Source organism: Macrotis lagotis, chromosome 2, assembly GCF_037893015.1.
Source record: "Macrotis lagotis isolate mMagLag1 chromosome 2, bilby.v1.9.chrom.fasta, whole genome shotgun sequence".
Taxonomy (NCBI): domain Eukaryota; kingdom Metazoa; phylum Chordata; class Mammalia; order Peramelemorphia; family Peramelidae; genus Macrotis; species Macrotis lagotis.
The window spans coordinates 164922832-164949209 of record NC_133659.1 but is presented as its reverse complement, the minus strand read 5'-3'; the positions used below and the strand labels follow the sequence as shown (position 1 = coordinate 164949209).

The following is a 26378-nucleotide window of genomic DNA, read 5'->3' as shown; positions in this document are numbered from 1 at the left end:
TGCTTTCTCAATGAGATGAAGGGGGGGAGGGAAGGAGAGAATTTGGAACTCAAATTTCTTAAAACAAATGTTAAAAATTGTTTTCACATGTAATTAAGGAGGAATAAAATACTAAATATTAAAAAGAGAAGTGAGGGTGTGGGAAATGGGACTGAAAATGTTTGGGAACCCCTGCTGTAAGGCAATGAGGAAAGCTAAAGATTTCTGAGCAAAGCTGTGCACTGAGAAATTATGTGGGGACTTGAAGAAAAGTTGAGAAAAGAGAAAACAAAGGAGGTCAATTAGAAGGCTATTTCAGTAGCACAGGAAAGATGTGAGAATAGTTTAATTTAATTATGATAATAATAATAAAATGGCTAATATTTATGTAAGAACATTAAAGTTCACAAAATATTGCAATTACCCTAGGAGATAGGTGTTACTGTTATCCCCATTTTACAAATGAGGAAACTGATTGTTTCCTAATGGGTAGGATTCTATGATGAGGCTTCAAGAGTCTATTTGTAGACCACAATTCCAGAGGAATCAAGATAAACATGTACAGAATGCAAATTGGGACATGAATTTTTCTGGGTATGGACAAAACAAGAACTATTTTACTCAACTAGAGATGTTTGTAACAGGAGTTTTGCTATTTTTTCTTCAATATGGGAGGAGTAGAATGGGAGAGGAAGAAATGAAAGGGAGAGAATTTGGATCTGAAAAATGAAATAAAATTTAATTTTTTTAAAAATCTCACTATCTTCAAGGATCAGTAGTTCTCAGGTTTGAGGTTCCAAAAGCCAACAACAGGTCCAGTCTGTAATGAATTTGACTCTCAAACACTTTTCCAAAATAGATCCATTCACAAATTCCACTTTATTTTGAGAAACAAAGACTTGGAGAACTAGACAACTAACAAGGGCAACCCCAGGATTCTTCCAAGGTCTCTCTCCCCACTACTTCACCTCACCCCCAATCCTACTCTGATCTTAAAGAAAAGAGATCAGAGGCCTGCCCAGCAATGAGTGTGCTCTTAGCTCAATCTTCAACCCCTATCTAAACCACAGAGTCTCTAGAGCTCTAGGTGATGGGGCCCAAAGTCTATGGAACCAAAGGCACAAGTGGCCCTTTGAACCCAAAGAAGCCATCTGTAAATCACTGATGATATTTTTGTGTTCTTCAAAGCCACATTTACTTCATCCTGATTTTCTATCCTTTTAGTGTTAGGCTGGCCCCAAGAGGCAGGAATAATTACTGTATGAATCAGGAAAGCAGATCCAGAAGTCAGGTTACAAGCCCTGGAATTCACCCTCAGCCCTGGGGCCTCCCCCAGAGGAAGGCTCAGCAGAGAAAACAAGAGCAGCCTCAGTGCACAGCTGCTCACCCTCCCCAACTGGGCACACCTGCCCGCAATGTCCTGGGGGGAAGTCAGCTGCCCTCAGCCTGATCCTCAGACACTGAGGGCCGCACTTTACTGTGGATAAAATCCACCAGCTTCCCCAACTGTTGCTCCAGCTTCTGATCTTCACCGTGATTCTCAATGATCCAATCAAATGCTCCATAGTGGTCCAAGTCACATTCTGATTCGGCATCATCCACTCCTGTGGAAAGAGATACATGAAAGGTCAAGTCACTCAAGGCCTCTCCAAAGGTCAGCCCAAAAAAATACCTGTCTTAGAGTTAAAAAAGGACCCCCAGAAGTCACCTGTTGCAGTCCAGATCTAGATAGTACACTCCACAACGGTCTCAATAAATGGTCATTAATTATTAATAATTAATGATTAATATGCATGTGCTGATAATTAAATATTATTTTGTTAGTATTATCATTAAATTATTGATACTAAATCTCAACAGGTGACTATAATAAAAATAATTGCTGGCATTTCTACTTAAAAAACCTATAATGATAGGAAACCACAATCATCTAAAATACTTTGTTCTACTTTTGGCCACCTCTCTAATGGATAGGATTAAAATTGTTAGAACTGAATCCAATAATCATAAAAACAATCTGGTACTAATAAATAGAGGGCACAGCTGGGTGTTAAAGTGAACAGAGCAGTGGATATGGAGTTAAATCTGGCCTCAGACTCTTCCTAGATATGTGACCTTGGGCAAGTCAATTAACCCTGTTTGCCTCAGTTTCCAGGGAAAGGAAAGGAAAAAAGCACCTGTAGTACTTTTACTGAGAAAATCCCAAATTAGGGTCATGAAAAATTGGACATGACTTAACAATCAATAACAACAAAAAAATAAGAGTAGGGGATCAATGGAATAGATTCAATACACAATACACAGAAGTAAATGACCAAAGTAATATCATATTTGATAAACTCAAAGGTCCAAGCTTTGGGGATATAAAATATCAACATTTGACAGAAATTGCTGGGAAAATTGGAATGCACCTCAGCATAGCAGAAACTAAGCACAGACCTTCTTTTCATGCCATATACCATGATAAGGTGTAAGTGGATAAATTATTTAGACATAAATGGCAATATCATAAGTATAATAGGAGGGTATGGATACCAATCAGATCTATGGCTAAAGAGTTTATGATTAAACAAAGATAGAGAGGATTAAAGGAAGTAAAATAGATAACTTTGATTACATGAAACTAAGAAGTTTTGTACAAATAAAACTAATGTAGACAAAATTAGAAGGAAAAGGGGAAACTGGGAAGAGGAGAAATTACAGTAAGTTTCTCTAATAAAGGCCTCATTCCTCAAATTTATAAGGAACTGAGTCAAATTTATTAAAATAAGAACCATCCCCCAATTGATAAATGGTCAAAGGATATTACGCAGCTTTCAGAAGAGGTAATCAAATCTATCAATAGTCTTATGAAAAAATGTTCTATATCACTACTGATTAAAGGATTGCAAAATAAAGCAACTCTACCTCTCACCTGTCAGATTGGTTAGCATGATAGAAAAGGAAAATAAATGCTAAAGAGGATGTGAAAAAACTAGGACACTAATACACTGCTGGCAGAGTTGTGAACTAGTCAATCACTCTGTAGAACAATTTGTAACTATGGCTATAAAACTATGCATAGCCTTTGACCCAACAATACCTGGTCTGGAAAGGGACCTATTTGTACAAGAATATTTATAGTAGCTGTTTTTGTGGTGCCAATGAGTTGGAAATCAAGGGGATGCCCATCAACTGAAGAATGGCTGAACAGATCTGTGTCACATACAACTGATGGAATATTACTGTGCTTTAAGAAATGAGGAACCAAGGTGGTGCAGTGGATAGAGCACTGGGCCCTGGAGACAGGAGGACCTGAGTTCAAATCCGACCTCAGACACTTAATAATTGCCTAGATGTGTGACCTTGGGCAAGTCTTTTAACCCCATTGCCTTAGATAAATAAATAAAAAAGAAATGAGGAGCAGGAACCAAAGCAAAGTTAAGTGAGTAGAAACAGGAGAACACAATGTTGTAGGGATGATCAACCATAAAAGACTCAGCTACTCTGATTGATACAATGATCTGAGACCCGTGATGAAAAATGTTATCCACCTCAGAGAGAGAAATGATGAATTCTGATTGAAGAAACATACTTTTTTATTTTTTTCTATTTTTATTTGTTTTATTGTGTTTGTGGATTTTTTGTTTTGTTTTTGCAACTGACTAGTCAGTTTCCCATTTCCCTTCTAATTCTGGGTGATCTGTTTTGTTATTGGATCAAACTGTAGGACCCTTGCCTCTACTTTCTATTCTCCACTGATGACAGGTCACAAGGACCAGGGCAGTTAAAACACATCACTCCCCACCAATCCCCCAGTCCAGTCCATATTCAACTCAGCTGTCACAGTGATCTTCCTAAATTGCTGACCATGTTTACATCTGTCTCTTCAAATCCCTTCATAGCAACCTTCCAGTGTGCTACACCTTATACCCCTTGCCCCAATACTGTGAACCAATGACAAGGTCTCTTTGCTGTTCCTCCATTTCCCAACTCTAGGTATTTCCTTGATCATCCTCCATGCCTGATAGGCTCTCCCCCCTCATTTCTACCCCTTGGCTTCCCAGACTTTCTTCAAGTACCAGCTAGTTAAATTCTACCATCTATAGAGAGCCTTTCCCAGCCCTCCTTAATCTGAGTCATCCTTCTGAAACTACCCTCAATTTGTCTTTCTGTATCTTACTGGTATATTAATTGTTTGCATGCTGTCTCCCATTAAGACTTCTTAAGAGCAGGGATTGTCTTTTGCTTTTCTAGGTAACTTCAGTGCTTACCATAGGGTCTGGCATATAGTTTTATCTACTATTTCTTAACTGGCTGATTAATCTAAAGTATCATTTTTTGATATGAAGTTTTTTTTTTATGAGATTCTCTGGATGGATTTCCCTGCCTAACTTTGGTCTTAGATGACATTATAAAGCATTGAAATGCCTGAGCAAAGAGCAGCTGCTGAGGAGAGGAAGAGGACCACAAGTGATCAGGGTGTCAGGAATGCCAACCTAAGACTAAACATGCTATAGCAATTCATAAGGTGAAAAAACAAGACTTAGAATGTGTAGCCTCAGAATGTTAAGAGAAATAGAGTTCCCTTTCTATCTATCAATCATGGGATTTAGAACTAGAAGAGACTCAACCTCCTCACTTCACTCTCAGGTAAACTGAGACCCAGGGATGTTAAGAAACTAAAAGTACATCAGAATTTCTTCCCTGTATCCAAACCTTGTCACAAATGAAAATTCATTTTAAAAAACCTCATTCCTACAGTAGTGGTGTTAAGAGTATAGGAAAAGAGGCATTACAGTAAGCAAACATTTTCCATCAGAGCACACTGGATTTATAAACAATAACAGATGGGGACAATTCTTTGTGTCGGTGGCAAAACTCTGCCTGTATCTGATATTTTTAATATACATTTGCATGTTTTCAAAATCCACTAACAACTCAACTATTTCATAAGTTGGGGTCTTAGATTCTGGAGAGCAATTTAGAACTATGCCCATAGGGCTATAAAACCATGAATACTCTTAGAATACCACTACTAGGTCTGTATCCCAAAGAGATAAAAAACAGAAAGGAAAAGTAACTATAAGTATAAAAATATTTATAGCAGCTTTTTCCAACTGCAAAGAAGCAGAAATTGAGGGGAAGCCTATCAACTGGGGAATGTAATAACAAGTTATAATATATGATTGTGATGGAATACTACTATGTGGTAGGAAATTATGAACAGGATGCTTTCAGAAAAACCTGGAAAACTAACATGAACTGATGCAAAGTGAAATGAGCAGAACAAGAAGAACATTATACATAGTGACAGCAATACTGTATGATAACCAATTGTGATTGAAGCTATTCTCAACAATGATCAAAGATAATTCCAAAGAACTTATGATGAAAAATACTATCCATCTTCAGAGAAAGAACTGAGAGGGTTTGAATACAGATTGAAGCATATTTTGTTTAACTTTTTTTATTTTTCAGGGAAAAGGTTCTTTCACAACTAGACTAATATGGAAATGTTTTGTATGACTGCACATATACAACCTAAGTCACATTGTTTGCCTTCTCAATGAGGGGAAAGAGGAAATAGAGAGGGAAAGAATTTGGAACTAAAAATTTAAAAAAAAATGTAAAAAACTGCATTTACATGTAATTAGGGGAAAATAAAATAATATTAAAGAAAAGAAAAACAAATAAAATAAAAAATTGGGGTCTTAGAACAAGAGTCACACTTAAATAGCTTATAGATATAACTCTTTCAGGACTACAAAACAATTTCCTAGGTCAATCAAAGAAATTTAACTTTAGGGGGTGGCTAGGTGGCGTAGTGGATAAAGCACCAGCCTTGGAATCAGGAGTACCTGGGTTCAAATTCAGCCTCAGACACTTAATAATTACCTAGCTGTGTGGCCTTGGGCAAGCCACTTAACCCCATTTGCCTTGCCAAAAAAAACTCCCTTTGATGTGGCTAAGTCAACCAATCAAAATACATCTATAGGACAATACTTTGGTGCAAAGTATTACACTAGGTTAGATATAAAGTTAAATAGATATTCCTTGTCCTAATGAAACTTACAGTCTAATGTGGGCTAAAAGGTATTTGCATTTTATCTGAGTGATCTGCAACATTACACTACCAACCATAATACAAAATATTTTATGAAATTTAAGAGAAAAGGCATTACTGATGAGGGATGCATCAGGACATCTTCATGGAAGAGAGGAAATCTGAGTAAGATGTGAAAGCAGAAGTTATCTTTTTGTGTGTTGTGAATTTTTTCTTAGGAAAATATCTTTAAATACATAAAATAAAATACTTAGAAATACCAAAAAAACCAAATATGCTGAAATGAAAGATCTAATTTTTCCCCCACCCAAGCTCACATACACCCTGATCTCTATACTATAAATATAAAATTTAGAAACTGGTGTTTAAGAACAACAAATCGAATTTATTTTGCTCTTTCAAGCCTACAAAGCAATTTCCTCAGTTAATCAAAGAAATTTAACTTTGACTAAAAACCCCCTTTGGCATAGATAAGTCAACCAATCAAAACACATTTATTAAACAGCTACTTTGGGCAGAATACTTAACCCCTGGTTAAGAATTTCTGCTTAAAGGCTAGGTAGAAATTTAACAAGCAAAATGGGGAAGGGAGGACATTCCAACCCAAGAGTACACCATGACCAAAGATACAGAGGTAAGTTAGAGAGGTAGAGGGGACCCAGAACACGCTCAGAAAGCATGCTGATTTGACCAAAAAGTCCATCTCTTGGTCCCAAGCATTTTCTCTTGTTCTCCTACAAGCCCAGAATTCTCTCCTTTCTCTGCTCCAACTACTAACCTCCCTGGCTTTCTTCAATTCCCAACTGAAATCTCATCTTTTACAAGAAGCCTTCTCCAACCTCTCTTAATTTCAGTTTTAATTATTTCTTATTTATTCTGGATACAGTTTGCTTTGAATAGTTGTATTTGTATGATGTCTCCCCAATTAGAGTGCAAGTTCCTTGAGGCAGGGACTGTTTTTTTGCCTCTTTTTGTATACCCAGTTTAGCACCATGTCTGTCAATAGCCTGCTTAATAAATGTTTCACAAATAGTATTGAATTGAAGAATGGTTTGTAAAAGGAATTAACACAAGGCAGATTGGAAAATTATAAAGACACAGGATGGCTGAAGGTCTTGAATTCTAGGCAAAGAAGGGGGAACTTCACCTAGGAAGCAAGAAGGAGCCATGGAAGACACTTCTGAGCAAAGAAGCAGCACGATTAAATCTGTTCATGGGAAAGATGATGTTAACAGTGATACGAAGCAGAAACTGAAGGAGGAAAAGGATGGAAAGGAGAAGTCCAGCAAAGAAGCTTCAGTTCCTGAGAACAAGGACAAGGATGAGTTGTAGCAACAGCAGATCACATAAAGGCTAAACCCAAAACAAGCAAGAGTGTACAAGAGTTCCTTGGATCTAAGGCAGAATCCAAGCACTTTGGGACTGGTGCCATCCCAAAAGCACATAGCCTGCCCACCCATTATATTTATATTTTCAGATATAGATAGGTGTAAATATATATATATATATATATATATATATATATATATATATATATATATACATAATTAGGAATAATTAACAGAGGGAATAAATATAAAAATACACACATATACATATACACACATATATCATTAGGAATTGTTAACAAAGGTAATGTACAAGAATCCAGAGGGTTTGGGGAAGGTTTCCTGCAGAAGGTGAGGTTTTAGTTAGGACTTAAATGAAGCCAGAGAAGTCAGCAGGCAAACAGAGCATTCCAGGCATAGGGAAACAGTCATAGAGAATGTCTAGGCAAGAGATGGTGTGTCTTGTTTGGCCAGGAGATCAAGGTCACCTGCACTCACACTTCAAGGCAGTCATGCATACTGTGGCAGAAAAAGTACTGAATCTGGAGACTGAAAACCTGAATTCATGTCTCAGCTCTCATATTTACCATTTGTGTGATCATGAGTGAGGATGGCCCCCAGAGGCAGACCTCTGAGCACAAGATGGACAGGCATGGACAGGTTGCCATCTGCATCACTGGAGGGACCTCCCAAATCAAAGAAATCATTACTTAAGTATCTGAGTGACAATGGGAAAGTTGTCTCATCTTTCTGGCCTCAGTTTTCTTATCTGTAAAAAAAAAGGACTTAATACCTGCATTATCTAACTTACAGGGCTGTTTTGAGGAAAATGCTTTGCAAAATCAAAAGGCTGAGTAAATGCAGACTGAAATTTTTTTGAGGGACATGATACCCACACACCATGCTAGGAAGCCAAACCTCTACCCTGGGAAGGACATGATGTCCTTTACCTCTTTAAGTCTGCTGGCTAAGACTTCAAAAAAATTGGGGCAAAGCTCACCTGCTGTGAACACCCAGCCCCGCAGTCGCCGGCTTTCCTCTGATGCCACCACTCGAACCAGCTGGGTCACATCACCAAAGGAGGATTGGAACCACTGGATATCTGACACTCTTCGAGTATCACTCACCAGCTGATGAAAAGAACACACAGTCAAGACAATCCCCAGGATTAGCATGTGTGCCTTACTGGGTTTGGGGGTAGAAAGAAAGAGAAGAGAAGGCAAAAAACCAAAACAAAACAAAACAAAACTGAAGGCTATAGATCCTCCTCTCTCTCCCCTAACCAAGTTTAGGAGTTAGAGGCTCTAACACATCAGCAGAAATCCCTTAGAGTAATATACCTGCCAACCAAATTCTAATCTTAGATGCTCAAGTTCAAATGCTATCTTATAATACAATGGGGAGACAAAAATAAAATCTAATTACATAGGGAGAAAGGAGAAAAAACTGACCAAGGAAAGGCCCAAGAATTAAGAGAGGGACTAGGAAAGGTTTCTTGTATCAGATGGCATTTTAGTTGAGACTTAAAAGAAGCTAAGGAGGTCAGTAGGTGAAGAGCAGGAGGAAGAGTATTTCATGCAAGGGGGATAGCCAGGAAAAAGTGTCTTAAGGCAGGAGGTTGAGTTGTTCATGGAACAGCCAAGAGGTCAGTGTCACACACCCTGAACCTTCAAGACAGCCCTGAATGGTATGGCATAAAAAGTATTAAAATGGTTTCTCCCTTGATCATGAGGGTGGAAGGCTCTTGAGGTGAACCCTCTGACTCTCTGTCCAGAAGCCATTTCTCTTTCACAGGGTCTTCAAGGAACCCCAGAAATCATCTAATTCCAGCTATTGTATTTTACAGATGGCAAGAATGAGGCTTAGGATGGAGGTCAGGTGAATTGCCTAAGGTCAATAAAGGTAGTCAGACCCAGATTCAAGCCCAGGCCCTCTGGTTTCAAAGCCAGCACCCTTTCTACTATACCAGGAATAGAAGATTAAAACTGACAAGAATTTAAATGCATTGAGTCATTAGTTACTACATAATGCCAAGTTCTCCCTCCCTACAAGGTTGAAAGCTTTGTTGACAAGTTCTTTCATCCTAGTCTCCCATACTAACACTAGCCCCACAGATAATGATTTTGAGTTTTAACCAACCAGTTGGGGGCGACAGCAAGTTTCTTGCCAGCAAAAGATTCTCTGGTATTCTTGGAAGACTTCCATAAAATAATCTGCTTTTCTCCTGCATCTTGACATTTATCCACTCAGCAATATCTATAGCTAATATTAAACAAAATAACTAGAACTTCAGCCTAGAACATTCACTAAGCAGTTATGCCTAGGGATTCTGACTCCTAGGATTCTAGCTTCAGGGGCTAGAAGAAGCCCCAAACCCATAATTTCAGGGAACTCAACTAAGGATGAGGTATAAGATTTTAAACCCATATCTGCTATCTTTAGACCCAGGGACCCCTCTATATGCCCATACTGCCAAATTCTAAACACAGCCCCTGACTCTGGCCCTGCAAGTTCCTGCTGGCCTCCTGGTCAGGAGGACCCAGCTGGTCTCACTGTGCCACTGCTTCAATTCCCCATGTGGAACCTGCTCCTAGATGAGGGTGTGGACCTTGCCTCTACCCTATCTAATCTCTTGTACTAATGAGACAGTTGGCACTCTGGCAGCAATATGGCTCTAAAGGAAGCCAAGAGGTAGAGATAAGGAAGGGCAGCATTCCAGAGGTGGGAGACAGTCAAGAAAAGGAATAAAGTTAGAAGATCATGTCATGAGTGAGAGCAACAAGAAGACCAGTCTAGGAGAAGGGGGGCAAAGCTAAGATAGAAGCATGAAGGCAGGTATACTCAGAAACTCATTCCCCAAAATACTCCAAAAACCATCCAATTATGACTTTAGCCAAAATTTAGAGGGGTAGAACCCACAGAAAGACTGAGTGATACAATTTCCCAGTCCAAGACAACTTAGAAGTGCCGCGGGAAAGGTGTGTTTCACCAGGACCAGGGGTTGGAAAAGGCCACGATGAGCACAGCCACAGCACAGCTGGGCCGGGCGCCTGGGTCCAAGGCAGAGGGGCAATTTCCAGAACTCTTGGCCCAGTAAGCATGGGGACAGCGGGAAGAGGTGGTGAGTGAAGTCTGCCGCACCAGAGTGAGTGCAGAGTGGAGCTCCAGCTCAGAGTAGCCCTGGGGTAAGAATATGCAGTGGGAGTCGGCAGAGCCACTCAGCATGTCCACAGCTCTCAGCCTATAGATGGTAAGGGGGTTGGGAGAGACTGCAGAGGTCTCTCTGCCCTCCCTGGGGCAGGACTCAGCTATTTGCCCACACTCAGATCCAGGTTGCAGTCTGGGCCCCTACAATACCACCACAGCCAAGCAGTGACCCTCCTCACAGCTCCAGGACAGAGGGGAGGGCCTGAACACAGGCAAGAGGGCAGTCAGAGCCTCTTATAAGACCTTAGAGGATTTCAGGTCCCTGTGGGTTGTCCCAAAAAAAACCCAAAGCCTTGGAAATGCGGTAAATCAGTCATAGGCTAAGGAAATGAGCAAACAACAAAAAAAGAAAAATCTGACCATAGAAAATTACTCTGGTCCCATGGAGGATCAAAATACATACTCAGAAGATGACAAAATCTAAGTTCTGTATCCAAAACCTTCAAGAGAAATAGAAAATAACTCCTTCAAATGCAGAATGGAACTAAAGGAAGCTGATGAATTTGCAAGAACCCGAAGAAATAAAACTCTCCCTAAAAAAGCCAAAAATTAGAAGAAAATGTGAAATATCTCATTGGAAAAACAACCAACCTCGAAAACAGATCCAGAATAATTTAAAAATTACTGGGCTACCTGAAAGCCATGACCAGGAAAAGAACCTAGACTTCATTTTTCAAGAAATAATACAGCAAAATTGCCCTGAGATCCTAGAAGCAGAGGGTAAAATAGAAATGGAGGGAATTCAACAATCACCTCCTGAGAGATCCTAAAAGAAAAATTTCCAGGAATATTATAGCCAAACTCAAAAACACTGAAGTCAAAGAGAAAATACTAAAAGCTGCCAGAAACAAGCAATTCAACTACCAGGATTACACAGAATCTGGCAGCATCTACATTAAGGGCTTATAGGGTTTGGAATATGATATTCCAGAAGGTAAAAGATCTTGGTTTACAACCACGAATCAACTACCCAGCAAAACTGAACATCCTCTTTCAGGGGGGGAAAAGATGGACTTTTTTTTTTTTAGGTTTTTGCAAGGCAAATGGGGTTAAGCGGCTTGCCCAAGGCCACACAGCTAGGTAATTATTAAGTGTCTGAGACTGGATTTGAACCCAGGTACTCCTGACTCCAGGGCCAGTGCTTTATCCACTGCACCACCTAGCTACCCCAAAGATGGACTTTCAATGAAACGGGGACTTTCTACTGAAACAACCAGAGCTGAACAGAAAGTTTGATCTCCAAGTACAGGACTCCAGGGAACCATAGACGGGGTGGGCGAGAGACTAATTATGAGGAACTTAATGAAGTTGAACTGTTTGTATTCATAAATGAGATAGAAGATACTGATAAGTCATATGAACTTTCTTATTTATAAGAGCAGTTAGAAGGAGCATATACAGACAAGGCAAGGAAGAAGCTAAATATAATGGTATAGTAAAAAGATGGAGTCAATGGGTGATAAAGAAAAGTACTGGGAGGAAGAGAAAGGAAAGGAAGAAGGGGCTAAGATATTTCACATAAGAGTCAAGAAAAAGCTTTTACAATGGAGTGTAATGGGGGAAGGCGAGGGGGAATGAGTGAGCCTTTATTCTCATCAGAAGTGGCTCAGACAGGAAACATACACACTTAATAGGGTATAGAAATCTATCTTTCCCTAGAGAAAAATGAGAGGAAAGGGAAGGGGGAATGGGGGGGGGGGGAGTAGGTGATAGAAGAGAGGGAAGATTGTGGGAGAGGGTATTCAGACACAACACTGAACAGGGACAGGATGAAAGGAGAGAGAGAACAGAATAAATGAAGAGTAGGGAGGAATAGAGTGGAGGTACAGGTATAGCAACTGTGGGAAAAATATTGAAGCAATTTCTCTGGTGGCTATGATGAGGAAGGCAACTCATCCCAGAGACAGAGCCATTGCAATCTAAACACAAACTGAAGTACGCTTTTTTTTCCTCTCTCACTATTCTTGAGGTTTCTCATCTTGGGGGGGGAGGGGATTTATGATTATTCTTACAACAAGATTATTGTAATAATATAAAATAAATAAACAATAAAAAAGAAAAACAGTCTAGCAGAGGTGGCCTAGAAAGGCATGAAGAGGCTAGATTGGGAAAGACATAAAATGTCAAACTGATCCTGGAAGTAAATGGGGGCTGATGAGGCTTATTCTGTCATGGGGTAAGGAGGTGAGGAAGGAACTGTGCTTTGGGAAATCCCTTTGGCAGTTGAGCAGAAGATGGATTGCAGTGGAGAAGACCTGAGAAAAGAGACCAGACAAAAAACCTACCTGTCATCCAGATGAGAGGCAAGAAGGTCCTCCAACAAGGAAGTGGAGAGAAAAGGATGAATAAGCATGGATAATGTGAAAAGGGAAACAAAATCTGATGAGACACTGGATATGTGGGATGAGGACAAATGAGGAGTCAAGAATGACAACCCAGGTCATGAGTCTGAATCAGTGGGAGGATGATGGTATCTCTGACAGTAACAGAAAATTTGGGAAGAAAGGGGAATGAGTTCTGTTTTAAACATGAAATGTCAATGAAACATCCAATTCAAGATGTCCAAAATGCAAATGGTGATGAGAGCCAGGAGCTTGAAAGATTAAGGACCAATAAAAAGACTTAGAAATCATCTCCAGAGAGATAATGGAACCTATGGGAGCTGATGAGATCACTCAGTGAGAAAGAATAGAGCAAAAAGAGGAGGAAGGACAGAACCTTGGAGGATACCTCAAGTTAGGTGGGTGAAGATCCAGAAAAGGAGACAGTAAATTCAGAGGGCTAAGACAAAAAGGCTCATAAATTAAGCAAGGCCTTCAACCTTAAAATACAGTCTGATGAAGCAGGAAAAAGAACAATGAATAGAGCCCCAAAACTCAGAAAGGACAGATTATCCAGGAAGAGTATGATCAATAGTATCAAAATTCACAGAGTTTAAGAAGAATGATTATTAAGAAAAGATCATTAAAAAACATCACTTGTACAAAAATATTCATAGTAGCCCTGTTTGTGGAGGCAAAGAATTGGCAATCAAGTCCTTCAATGAATGGCTTAGCAAACTGTGATATATGTATGTCATGGAACACTATTGTTCTATTAGAAACTAGGAGGGAATTCAGGGGAAGTCTGAAGGGATTTGCATGAACTGATGCTGAGTGAGATGAGCAGAACCAGAAAAACACTGTACACCCTAACAGCAATATGGGGGTGATGTTCAACCTTGATGGACTTGTTCGTTCCATCAGTCAACAATCAGGGACAATTTTGGGCTGTCTGCAAAGGAGAGTGCCATCTGTATACAGATAAAGAACCGTGGAGTTTGAACAAAGTTCAAGGACTATTCCCTTTAATTTAGAAAAAAAACTAATATGTTATTGTCTGATCTTGTTATCTCTTATACTTTTTGTTTCTTCCTTAAGGATATGATTTCTCTCCCATCACACTCAATTTGGATCAATGTACAACATGGAAAAAATTGCTTTCTGTGGGGGGGGGGGGCAGGGGAGGGAAGTAAGATTGGGAGGAAAATTGTAAAACTCAAAAAAAATAAAATCTTTAATTAAAAAAAAAAGAAAAGACCATTAGTTTTAGCAGTTAAGAGATCATTGGCAATTTCCGAAAGGGCAATTTCAGTTGAATGGAGTCAGAAACCAGATTGCAGAGGGTTTGGAAATGGAGAAAAGACAAGAAGTGAAGGTCAACAGGGATCATATGGAACAAGTTTACCTCCTTCCACATGAGCATCCTTTCTCATCTTCCTAAGGTATAGTCTTTAGTTCTTCCCCATCCCAATCCTTCTCCTTGGGACATTTTCCAATGTCATTCCTGAAACATACTGAGAACTGAGCACAATGTTCCAAATATGATCTGAACAGAGAGGGAGCACAGGATATACATGCTTTATCCCATATTAGACTGGAAGTCCCATGAGGGCAGGGAATATCTTATTTAATTTTGCATCTCCCCTCGAACTTAAAACAATGCTCTGCATCAGAGAGTTATTTAATAAATAGTTTGATTGGTTGACTTGTTCTTGTCAAAGGGGGGGGTTGTTGAAATTTAAATATCCATGAAAAACAGATTTCTCTGTAAAAATCCTTGCAAATAGGAATCTTTTACTTTACTCTCCCTCTCGGCATCTCAAACTTAAGTCTAAAACATTCCTCTCAAATAGAGTTAATCTTATTCCTTTGCCAAGACAAACCCCAATTCATGTATCCTTGATCCTATTCTGTCATTTTCCAGCATATTATCAACAATTATCAACCCATTATCACTCTCTTATCTTCAACTTCTCCCTACTGTCTCTTTTCCCATAGCCTACAAATACATCCATGTCTTCTCCTTCATCCATAAAAAACTTTAATTTGAATAGATCATTCCCTGGAGCTGGCATCATCTTATACCTCTCTTACATTTCTCAGCTAAATACCTATAAGATTAGCATTAGTATTACTAGTATTAGTAAAAAATTCATTTTTTTTTTTTTAGTTTTTGCAAGGCATTGGGGTTAAGTGGCTTGCCCAAAACCACACAGCTAGGTAATTATCAAGTGTCTGAGGCCAGATCTGAACTCAGGTACTCCTGACTCCAGGGCCGGTGCTCTATCCACTGCGTCACCTAGCCACCCCAAAAAATTCATCTTTTAGAGGATAGGATACAACAAAAGGTTGCATGTTATGTACAATAGAGAGCCAGTCTCCAAGTCAGGAAAGATCTGAGTTCAAGTCCTGCTATGGATACGTCTGTGCTTCAGCCAGCTCTCCAAGATTATAGGGTATATATATATATCCATCTGCCCAACTGCAATGGTAGAAGGAGTTTCTTCATTGAGAAGCCCCTATATCAATTAAATCATACATATACATGCATAATACACACATATAGTAAAAAATAGATTTGAATTTATAGACCAGAGGATTGACCATTATAACATGAAACCATATTTTTTTTTCAAAGGGCAGAACCTGATGTCCAGAAATTAGGCATGGATTAACAAACATGGTAAAACAGAAAAAGAACATGATTCTTTTTGTGGGAGTGGGAGGACACAGGTTCAAATCTCACCTCCAGATGTGTGGCCACAAAAGTTATTTAAGTTAATTAAAAGGGAGGGTTGGATTAGATGGTCTCTGAGGACCCTGGAAGCTCTTGATCTAGGATGCTACAAGCTGTTCCCAACTCTATCCCCACCCTACAGTCTCTTTCCTGATGTCCCTGTTTAGTTGAAAAAGAATTTGGCAATAGTAGATAAAGGCTTGTTTTCAAAGTGACTAAATGGGGGGGGCGGGTATTTATGGTCAACTGGGACCTAAAAGTGGGTTTTATAAATAGCCTAAGTAGGACTGTGACCACCATCACTCCCATAGATTCTGGTCATCCTAGTCTTGGTAAATGTGTCTGGCCTGAGATGACCCCCCACCCCCGTGTATTTTGTCTAGAACAAAGGATTATATAAAGAGAGAACCAATGGAACTTAATTTTTAAAAATGAACCATTAAAAAAAAATTAGCCTCACTTAACCTCTCCCAGTCTCATTTTCCTGGTCTGTTAAAATGAAGCTAACAATAACACCTAACAAACAGGGTAATAGTAAGGATCAAGTGAAATAACAAATGTAAAGGGCTTTGGAAATCTTAGCAGGCTTATGTAAATATGAGGCTATGAGAATTCAGACTACTCCTGGGAAGGACAAACACTGAAGCTTAAATACTGTCACAATAAGAAGACAGGACTCATAGGAAAAGATCCTGATGCTGGGAAGGACTGAAGGCAAAAGGAGAAGGGGAGGGCAGAGGTTAAGATGGACAGACAGTGTGATAGAAGCAACATGCAGGATCTTGGACAGACGTTAAGATTTAGTGGAGGAGAGAAGGACCTGGCATTCTCTGGTCCTTGTAATCACAAAGAGTTGGACATGACTGAATGAATGAACATCAATGATTATGATTATTATTATTATCTACCTGAGTTTGAATGCTGCCTCATTTGCTTATTTGCTGGGTGACTCTGGGCAAGTCAATTAACATATGCAAAATGGGGATAATAACTGTATCTCCCTCCCAAGGCAGTTGTGAGAATAAAATAAGATAATGCATGTACTTTGCAACCTTAAAGCCCCATAAAAATACTAATTGTCATTGTTGTGGTTGTGGTGGTTGTTGTTGTTATTATTGTTATTAGAGTGTGAGCTCCTCACCAACAGGAACCAAGTCTCCTACCCCACAGGAGAGAACACACCAGCTGTTTAGTAAATCCCTAATGTGTATGGTTCTCCTGTGGCACCAGAGAATGAACAAGAGCAGGAAGAGGGGAGGGGTTCAGAGGAAGGAAGAAATGCAATTTCTGCCTCCTTGGGAGGGATCTGCTACTTTTAACCACATTTTGCACTCCAGGGACCAGTGGGGGAGGGGAGGGGAAGGAGGAGCAGGCCAAGGCAAAGTCTCCCCAAAGAACTCTCTGACAAACTGCTATCATAATTGCCCTTACCCAGACAGGCTGGGGGACCCCCTCCACAATCTTCCTGCAGAAGAAGCCCGGGTCGGCCTTCCTCTTCTCCTCTCCCCAGAGAATCATGTCCTGCCGAAAGGCCTCTTTGTAGCTGCTGGCATCAAGGAGTCGTTGGAAGTCCAGTCCATGTTCCTGCTCAAAATATGTCAAAAAGCATTCTCAGCCTGATGCCCAAAGAGGCCACTCCATCTTCTGGAGATCATTGGTAATAAGTGGTGATCATTCCTGTCTCTTCCCCACCCCTGGGAGGACACTCCCCTCCATTTCCATTTGTCTGGGGATTATATTGTGTGAATTAAATGCATTGTGTATAGATCTTTCCCTGTTATTTTGGAAATAAATTTCCCTCTCTTGAACCTGTACAGGAGCTGAGTCTCAGCAAAACATCAAAGAAAAATGAAAAAAGCTTGCATTTGGGGCCTTGCCTAATCTTGAAGCCCTTCAGCTCCTTCTTAAGGTACCAGATTCTTACACTTGAACATAGGATGCCTGAAGATGGAAAGTCTTTCAAAGAAGTTTGATGTTCTTACTTTACTAGTCAGGACACTGAGGCCCTAAAAGGCTAAACACTTTAGGATCAGAAGAGTTCATCTGGAATTGGAAAGACTCCAGAAGGCATATAGTCCAATGCCTCCATTTTAAAGATGAAGAATGTGAGTCATGGAGATTAAATAACTAGCCTATCATACCCACCATAATCATCAGAGGAAAATTTGAACTCAGGTCCTGAGCCTCCAGAGTCAGTGCCCATCCTACGCTACACTTGGCTAAGGATGCAGTAATTCAGGGCTGGCATCAAGATTTTTGCAATGCGCTTTCCTTGATACCACTAACTCCAACTATGAACTCATCAGATCTCCAGTGGAGTCTGGAACATTCCAGGGGGACATTTTAAAAGGGAAACAGATGAACCGGGACCTATGTGAAAGGACAATGGAGCCTGTGAAGATCTGGATGTCATATCAAATGAGGAGCTGAAGGGCTTGGTCCTGGTCCTAAGGCACTCTAAGGTCCCTCCAGGTCCTCCAGTTCTCTGACTTGTGACCCAGCAGGAACAGGCTGGAGCAGAGGGAAGGGGAACAGGAAAATTGGCTCAGCTCGAGACACAGAGAAAAAAACCAGAGTGGTAGACTTGTTCCTTATTGCTCTAGAAGACTGTCCTGGAGCCACCAGGGGAAGCTCTGAAGGGACAAGTTCCTCAGCAGGAGATAAAGGCATTCTAACAAATAGGGCTGCCCTCTGTGGGGTGGGCTAAAGAGAAAAACTAATCTACATTCTCCCCATCCCCTGCTGTTGTTTAGTTATTTCAGTTGTGTTCTACTCTTTGTGATGGTATTTGGGGTTTTCCTTGGCAAAGATACTGCAGTGGTTGGCCATTTCCTTCTCCAGTTCATTTTACAGTTGAGGATACTGAGGCAAACAAGGTGAAGTGACTTGTCCAAGGTCAGACAGCTAGTGAATATCTGAGGTGTGATTTGAACTCAGGTCTTCCTGACTCTACTGTGTCATCTAGCTGCTTACCCAACCACTGCATGGCCCAGAAAGCTGTCCCAGATCGATCCATGCATCAACAAGCATTTACATACACATTCCCACCCACAAATTTTATACATGAGCACACAAATATTTTACATGCGCAGGACACACAAGTCCATTGTGGTCTGCATGCTGATATACTGTACATGTGAACATATGCATTACATGCATATATATGGTTGTATGAAATGTTTGTGTCCTTGCACATGCATATACATGCTTATATACATATCCAGGGAGCTCCAAAATTCTTGTGCATTTTTAAATATTAAAGTCCGGGAGCAGCTAGGTGGTGCAGTGGATAGAACACCGGCCATAGAGTCAGGATGACCTGAGTTCAAATCTAGCCTCAGACAATTAATAATTACCTAGTTGTGTGGTCTTGGACAAGCCACTTAACTCCACTGCCTTGCAAAAACCAAAAAAAAATTTTTTAAAATAATAAAATTATTAAAGTCTTTGTCCAGGAGGCGGCTAGGTAGTGCAGTAGATAGAGCACTGGCCCTGGAGTCAGGAGTCCCTGAGTTCAAATCCAGCCTCAGACACTAAATAATTGCCTAGCTGTGTGGCCTTGAGCAAGCCACTTAACCCCACTGCCTTGCAAAAACCTAAAAAAAAAAAAAAGTCTTCCTCCAAGGAGGCTTGGTGGAAGAGTATTTAACCAGCACTTTTTTCCCTTTTTCTTAGGGCCAGCTGGGTACATAGGATTCTACCTCAGACACTTACTAGCTGGGATACTGGGCAAGTTACTTAATCTTTCTCAGTCTTAGTTTCCCCATATGTAAAATAGGAGAAATCAGGTAGAACCATCGATAAAATACTGGGACTAGAGTCATGAGGAAATGAGTTGAAATCCAGCCTCAAGACACTTATTTCTTGGGTGACCTTAAATAAGTCACTTAACCTTGTCTGCCTCAGTTTCCTCATCTTTCATATGAGTTGGACAAACACTTCAGTATCTTTGCCAGGAAAACTCCAAATGGGATCATGAAGAGATAGACAGACAAGAATGAACAAGATTGTTGGAAAGATGGCTGCAATGACAGGTGGTCATCTGCTGGTGTTTTGGGGCCAGGCTCAGGCCCTAGTGAGGCAGGTGATATCTACCATCCACAGTGAGGAGGCTTCTGGTCACTTGTGAAGGAAGCTAACCTTCTTTGTCGTGCTCCCAGGGGTGGTGGTCAACTACCTGAAGTTGGGGGAGCATCACAAATGGCCCGGATTCATCCCCTACCCTCACCTTCACATCCAGACCAAGTCCTTCCCATGGGAAGACAGCAACCATACTCTATTTCATAACTATCACCTCAATCCTCTCCCCACTGGCTAAGAGGAGGAGGAGTAAAGAATACTTGGAGCAGACAAATCAAGCACTGGGGACCACAGCAGCCGGTGGACCATCCCCTTCTCTGTATGTGGATCAGAAAATTATATGGGACCTTAAGTTAACTTGCAGCACACAATAACAAAGATGCTGACCTTTTATCATTTTGCTTGTGATTAGGACAGCTTAAAATAAATAATCCTCACCTTAAAAAAAAAAGAACAAACAACCATAATATATGGATATTAGTTTCCTAAAGTTGTTGTCAGGATCAAATGAGATGAATAATTGTAAAGCACTCTGCAAACCTTAAAGCTCTATATAAATGTTCTCTATTAATTACAGCTATATGTGGGGGCGGCTAGGTGGTGCAGTGGATAGAGCATCAGCCATGGAGTCAGGAGGACCCAAGTTCAAATGTGACCCCAGATATTTAATGATTGCCTAGCTGTGTGACCTTGGGCAAGTCACTTAATCCCACTGCCCTGCAAAAAAAAGAAAAAAGAAAACAAAAACAAATTATAGCTGTGTGCAAAATAAATACAAATTAATTTGATCTAGGAAGCCCTAATAGAATTCAAAAAAGGCCTTATGTAGAAGGTACCTGCAACTGAGCTTTGAAGGAAACTAGAGATACTGAGACGAAGAACTAAAAAAGAAAGAAGTACATTTCAGGCAACAGACTTAGGCAAAAGGGCAGGGGTGGGAGAGATTTTTGGGGAGGGAAGATAAGAAGACCAGTTAGACTGGAATGAAGTAATATATAATAAGGCCAGAGATGATCTGGAGCCAGTTGATAAAGGGTGTTAAGTGCTAGAGTTTCTATTTGATCCCAAAGGAAAGGAGAAGTCACTGGGAGTTCTGTGAGTCAGGAATGAGATGGTCAGACTTGTGCTTTAGGAAAAATCACTTTGGACGTTGAGTGGAGGATGAGGTGGAGGAGAGAGACCTGAGGAGGATTCCAGCATGCAATTCAATTAACACTTCTTCAAACATGGTATTTCAAACACAGTGATGGAGCTTGGGCAGACAGTCGGGCTGTGTCCATCACCCCACAAATGACATTCAAACAACAAACCTTTACTGGGCCCTTAAGGAAGCTTGTGGAGCTGCCATCAAGGGGTTCACAATCCAACAGAGGAGGTAATATCTACCATTTGGCTTTTTTTATTAATGAGTTAGTCCATGATAATTGACACCAGAAAGGGACAAACAAGGTGCTCTTCAGAAGGAGAGTTGCTCACTTCTGGCTAAGTAGAGAAAGGCCAAGGGCAGCTTCATGAAAGAGGCCTTGGAGGAAGAATAGGATTCTGACAGGCAGAGATCAGAAGAGAGCAATGGAATAAGCAAAAGCATGGAGGCAGGAAAAGTACCAGGTATACTGGGGAACTGTGAATAATCCAGCAGAGCAATGGGAAATAATTAAATTCTGAGAGCATTTTATTAGGTGCCTACTATTTGCCAGAGTCTATGCAAAGTACAAAAACAAAAAAAAGTAGTTCCTGCCCCAGGGAAACTTATATCCACCCAGGCAGTGAGAAAGAAAAAGGAAGCCACTGGAGTTTTATGAGTAGGAGTGTAAGGAATCATTCCTCTCTGGCCTTCACTCCTGACTCTCCAGATTTTCTCCAACATGTGTCCATGAGGACACCATCCCTTCTCAATTTCCTTTTATGGACTTTCTTCTCTCTACTAAAATGGAAATTCCTTAAGGACAGGGACCATCTTTTTACTGTATTTGTATTCACAAATTTAGCATAGTGCCTAGTCCATAGAAAGGGCTTACATAATGTTTGCTGACTTGACTTAAAAGCCTCACCTGCCTGAAGGTATACCACCTAATAAAAGTGGAGCCCAGAAGTGGGCTGGGGCAGGCAGGAGCCAGTCTGAGATGAAAGACATGTTACAGCTTACCTGCAGATGAGCATTAATTACCAAGCTGAGTGCTACAGCTGCATCATGACGTACCTGGGCGTACTGTTCCTTGAGGGGTCCAGAGAGTCGAAGTACAGCACACACGTCCAGCCCCAGTCTGTGGAATGGGAAGATCCCCATCCCCCCAAAAACTGAGTTAGCTTACTTAGACCTGCAATTCCCCACCCAGTGTTCTGCTCAACTTTCAAGCCAATACTTGTACAATCTGCATAGCCCAGCACCTACCACTCCCCTCTGGCAGGGCTGAGTTTCCCTTGCCAGACATACTCAATAGATTTTTCCCACAACCTTGAGCCCATGACTCTACCAGTTTCACCAGTTACCTCATCGGCATGAGTGATGAAGGTTAGAGAAAAGGGAAAATATCCTGCTGGTGGTAAAAGCTGTAACATCACTATGGGAAGCTAAGAAATGCATTTTTCGAAAGACTCTCAGCAGCTAGGTGGTGCAGTGGATAAAGTACAAGCCCTGGAGTCAGGAGGACCTGAGTTCAAAATCCAGCCTCAGGCACTTAATAATTACCTAGCTATGTGGTCTTGGGCACTTAACCCAATTGCTTTGCCAAAAAAAAAAAAAGACTCCCATCAAAACAGGGAGGCTCCCTACTCAAGGAGATAGCCTAGACAGGGAGAGACAAGGCCAGACCCTGGGTGAAGTCCTGGTTCTGCCATCATCTTGGGGCAGGGCCTCATTGCTTCCTGCCTGGACTGCTGTAATAAGCCTGCTGGTGAAGCTGCTGGCCTCAAATCTTTTCCCACCCAATCCATCCTGTAATCAAAGTGATTTTCCTCAAGTACAGGTTCTAATGAGTCAAAAATTTTTTTGACTTTTTTATTTACTTTATTAACTTCTAAAATTTTTTATTTATAGTTTTATATTTATTATATAAATATATTAAGTGATTTATTTTACTGTTGCTGATTATATAAATATTTATATTATTTACTTAATAAACTCCAGTGGCTCACTATTATCTCCAAGGTCAAATATAAAATCCTCTTTTTGGTAATTCAAAGGCCTTCATAACCTATTCCCCCACCTCTCATTCTTGTCTTCTAGCACCAGTCACTCCAAGTACTCTATGATCCAGGGTCACTGGCCTCCTGGATATTCCATGATCAAGTCACTGTCTCTCTGCTCTGGGTGTCTTCTCTGGTGATCCCCCTATATCTGGACTTTCTCCTTCATCTCAGCTCCCTGACTTCCCTGGATTCCTTCAAATCCCAACTAAAATCCCACTCTTGACAGGAATCCTCTTCCAAGTACTCTTAATTTAAGGTGGTCTCTCTGTTAACTATTTCCTCTTTATCCTATTATTTTTCTTCCCTATTAGACTGTGAGCTCCTCTTGGACACTTTCTTTATATCCCCAGGTTTTTGCACAGCATATGGTATACAGAAAGCATTTAATAAATGCTTACTGCCAACTGACCAAGCAACCTACTTTTCCTTCCAACTTCCACCTCTAAAAAATAGAAAGGGCTAGCTTAGATGACTTAGATCCCTTTCAACTGGGACATCTCTGGAACTTCTCAAGATCCCTCCCAACCTTCAACTTCCAAGACTGATGCTTAAATCAAAACTGGAGCTCAGATCTGAAAAGCCAGGCCTTAGATCTGCTGAAATCGAAGACATAAGAAGAGAAGCCTGGAAGGAGGGGAGGTGGGATGTTGGAATCCCAGAGTTGGAAGAGACCACAGAATTCACCTAATCCAATTCCTTTTTTTTTAAATAGAATTGTTTCAGTCATATCTGACTCTTCATGATCCCATTTGGAATTTTTTTGGCAACTGAGAGTTATTTCCCATTTCTTTCTCCAGCTCACTTTACAGATGAAGAAACTGAGACAAGCAGGGTTAAGTGACTTGCCCACAGTCACTCAGCTAGTTAACATCTGAAGCTGACTATGAATTCAGGTCCTTCTGATTCATGGACTGGCACCTCCCACCACAGCATCACTTAGTATGCCAACCTGAAGCATGAATCTTTCAACATCTCCAATAGGAATCAAGAAACATTTTTTAAAAAATCTAACACATGCTGAATGAGTGACACTTGTCATTGTGGATCTAAGAGATTTCCAAAGGAGTCAGGACAATCTAGCAAGTTCCACCAGTGTGTAATCAAAGGTAAATTCCTTAATGACTCAGTGCACTAAGCAACTCACTAATAAGATTTTAAGTTATACATAGGTGTGGGTAGGAGTTTTCACACCAAGAGTTTCTCCAGATAGATGATAATCACAGATTCAGCTCTTATCTACCTACCTAGCTAAAGTTTTATTTATATGGCTACATATAAAATATGTAGATATGTGTGTGTGTGTGTATATGTATATATATACATATATGTATGTATTTAGGTATATATATATATATATATACATACACACACACACATACATCTCTGTACATAGGGATAACAAGTCATTTTAATCCATGGAACATTTATTCTTACCAGACTAGTTCCCTGCCCAACAAGAAGCAACCTTGCTGAACTGAAGTCATTTTTTCAGTTGAGATTACTCTGGTTGAAGTAAAGTTGAGAATGCTATCTACTGAACTACCCATGACTCTCCCCCAAACCCAAATCCCTTCAGTATTAAGCAGTCAGCCTAAGGCATTTCCACATTCCACCTTTCAACAAGGCAACCTCGAGGCGGCTAGGTGGCGTAGCGGATAAAGCACCAGCCCTGGAGTCAAGAGTACCTGGGTTCAAATCCGGTCTCAGACACTAAATAATTACCTAGCTGTGTGGCCTTGGGCAAGCCACTTAACCCTGTTTGCCTTGCAAAAACCTAAAAAAAAAAAAGGCAACCTCTCTCCCTCATCTATAGCCTTGAATCTAACCCCCATTCCTATCCCCCACCCTCAATAGGCATGCCCTTCTTAAAATGTTTAAAATAATTCTAATGGCATGTACTTTCCATTTTAAGTGCAAAGTACTTCACATATACTATAGCACTTGGTGCTCACAACAACCTTTGAAGTAGGCACTATTATCCCCATTTTACAGATAGGAGCCTGAGGCCAGGAGAGGTTAAAGAACTTGCTCAGGATCATCATTTAGCTATTAAGTGTCAGATCTTCCAGGGCTAACACTATTCACTTGCACCATCTAACAAAGAGGGGAGGAAAGGTCACTAGTGTCATATAGACACTGAGAAGTCAAACTTGAGGCCTAACACTACCAAATGTTATCCTATCCAAATTAAAATTGGGGAAAAAGCAAAATAAATAAAATACATAAAAACATTTTAAAACTAAGTCAGTAGGCAGCCCACGGGGATCCTTTATGTACAGGATTAATGTCCCTCTTTTTTTCTTTTTCAAATTTGACATAACTGGTGTAGAGCAAAGAGACTAATTGAATTTAAGAGTCATAAATCCTATGTCTAATCCCAGCTCTGCCATTGTGTGATACTAGGCAAGTCTATTTATATGGGCCTTAGTTTCTTCATCTCTAGGGTTCCTTCGAGTTCTAAATCCTATGATGCTACAAAGTCTAAATCCCTTGTTTTGGTAGCCTGCAATGTCACTCATTTCTTTGGGGCCTTCAGTCAGCTTTCATTTAATTCAAGAAGCATTGATCAACAAAAATGCCAAAGACCGGCCCCAGGTGTCAACAATAATGCACCTGGCCTTCCAATCTATAGAGAGGGGGTGGACTGCACGTGCAGAAGGCCACATACACCGTCAGATACAATGAACGTGGTAGTTGTTTCACTTCGTTGTATTTTGGGGTAAGTTCCCTGGTGGGCAGGTAGAGGGCTGAGGGTATTGGGTACTGACTGTGACAGGCTCAACCAACAAAGGGATATTTTAAAGCAAGCTTTGAATAAAAGATCCTTCTATGAGCAAATTTCAAGGTGATGGGGATCCGGAAGGAAAAAACAAAAAACCATTCCTGCCCTCAAGGAGCTTATGTTCTAAAAGAGAAAAGTCTCTGCCAAACGGCGCCTTATTTGGGTGGCCAGGACCCCTCAAACCCTTTCCCCAGATCCATCCCCGAGTGGCCCTTGAGCATCTTTCCCACACCTGGCAGCTCTCCCTCCTCCCCCGCTGACTACCTGCTCCGCAACTCATCCGTCACGAAGTCCTTCCCGGACTTCCTCTTGCCGCTAAACAGGAGCACTAGCCTCGGAGATCCGGCCCTCGGGGCCATGGTACCCAATTCCCAAAAAAGCCCCGAACCAGGTAAATTGTCCGGACCGGCCTGCCCAGGTTCGGAACACGTGGGGGGAAGGGCTTAACCAATCGGCGGGGGGGAATGAGTGAATGGAGAAATTCTTTCCTCTTTCTGCCTGAAACTGCACAAGATTCTAGGCTCTCAAACTGTTATTTTTAATCATAAAGGGGAAAGAGAATTTATTTCATCGAGAAGCGAGAGCTATTATCCCCGCTGAAGCCCTCTCCTCGAAATACTCCCCCCCCCTCTCTCCTTTGGGTCGATCCAACCCCTCCCTGGACCGCACCACATCTCCGACTCCGCCTCCTTTATCGGAAGAGGGGCGG

The 26378-nt window shown here is 40.9% G+C and overlaps 1 protein-coding gene across 2 annotated transcripts; it reads right to left on the bottom strand.

Moving 5' to 3' along the window:
- Positions 1-697: 697 nt before the first annotated feature.
- On the bottom strand, positions 698-26097 carry PMVK (phosphomevalonate kinase). 2 transcript variants are annotated; one of them, XR_012475813.1, is made up of 6 exons: positions 25934-26097; positions 21899-21962; positions 17050-17202; positions 8354-8483; positions 7941-8122; positions 1495-1583 (listed from the first exon to the last, which is right to left on the bottom strand). XR_012475813.1 is itself a non-coding variant. In XM_074223371.1 (5 exons), the coding sequence occupies exons 1-5, from the start codon at positions 26026-26028 to the stop codon at positions 1411-1413; spliced, it is 615 nt and encodes a 204-aa protein (XP_074079472.1). In that variant the 5' UTR covers positions 26029-26097; the 3' UTR covers positions 698-1410. The 2 variants fall into 2 exon arrangements, 1 of the variants encoding a protein (XP_074079472.1); XM_074223371.1 differs by lacking the exon at positions 7941-8122 and having other exon boundaries at positions 698-1583.
- Between the last annotated feature and the right edge of the window lie 281 nt (positions 26098-26378).

Excerpts from the sequence above, each read along its gene's own strand:
- PMVK (XM_074223371.1), bottom strand. The coding sequence starts at position 26,028 with ATGGCCCCGAGGGCCGGATCTCCGAGGCTAGTGCTCCTGTTTAGCGGC. Across the intron at positions 21,963-25,933 it reads ACGGATGAGTTGCGGAGCAG|ACTGGGGCTGGACGTGTGTG; the intron begins GTAGTCAGCGGG and ends CCCATTCCACAG. Across the intron at positions 1,584-8,353 it reads GGGCTGGGTGTTCACAGCAG|GAGTGGATGATGCCGAATCA; the intron begins GTGAGCTTTGCC and ends CTCTTTCCACAG.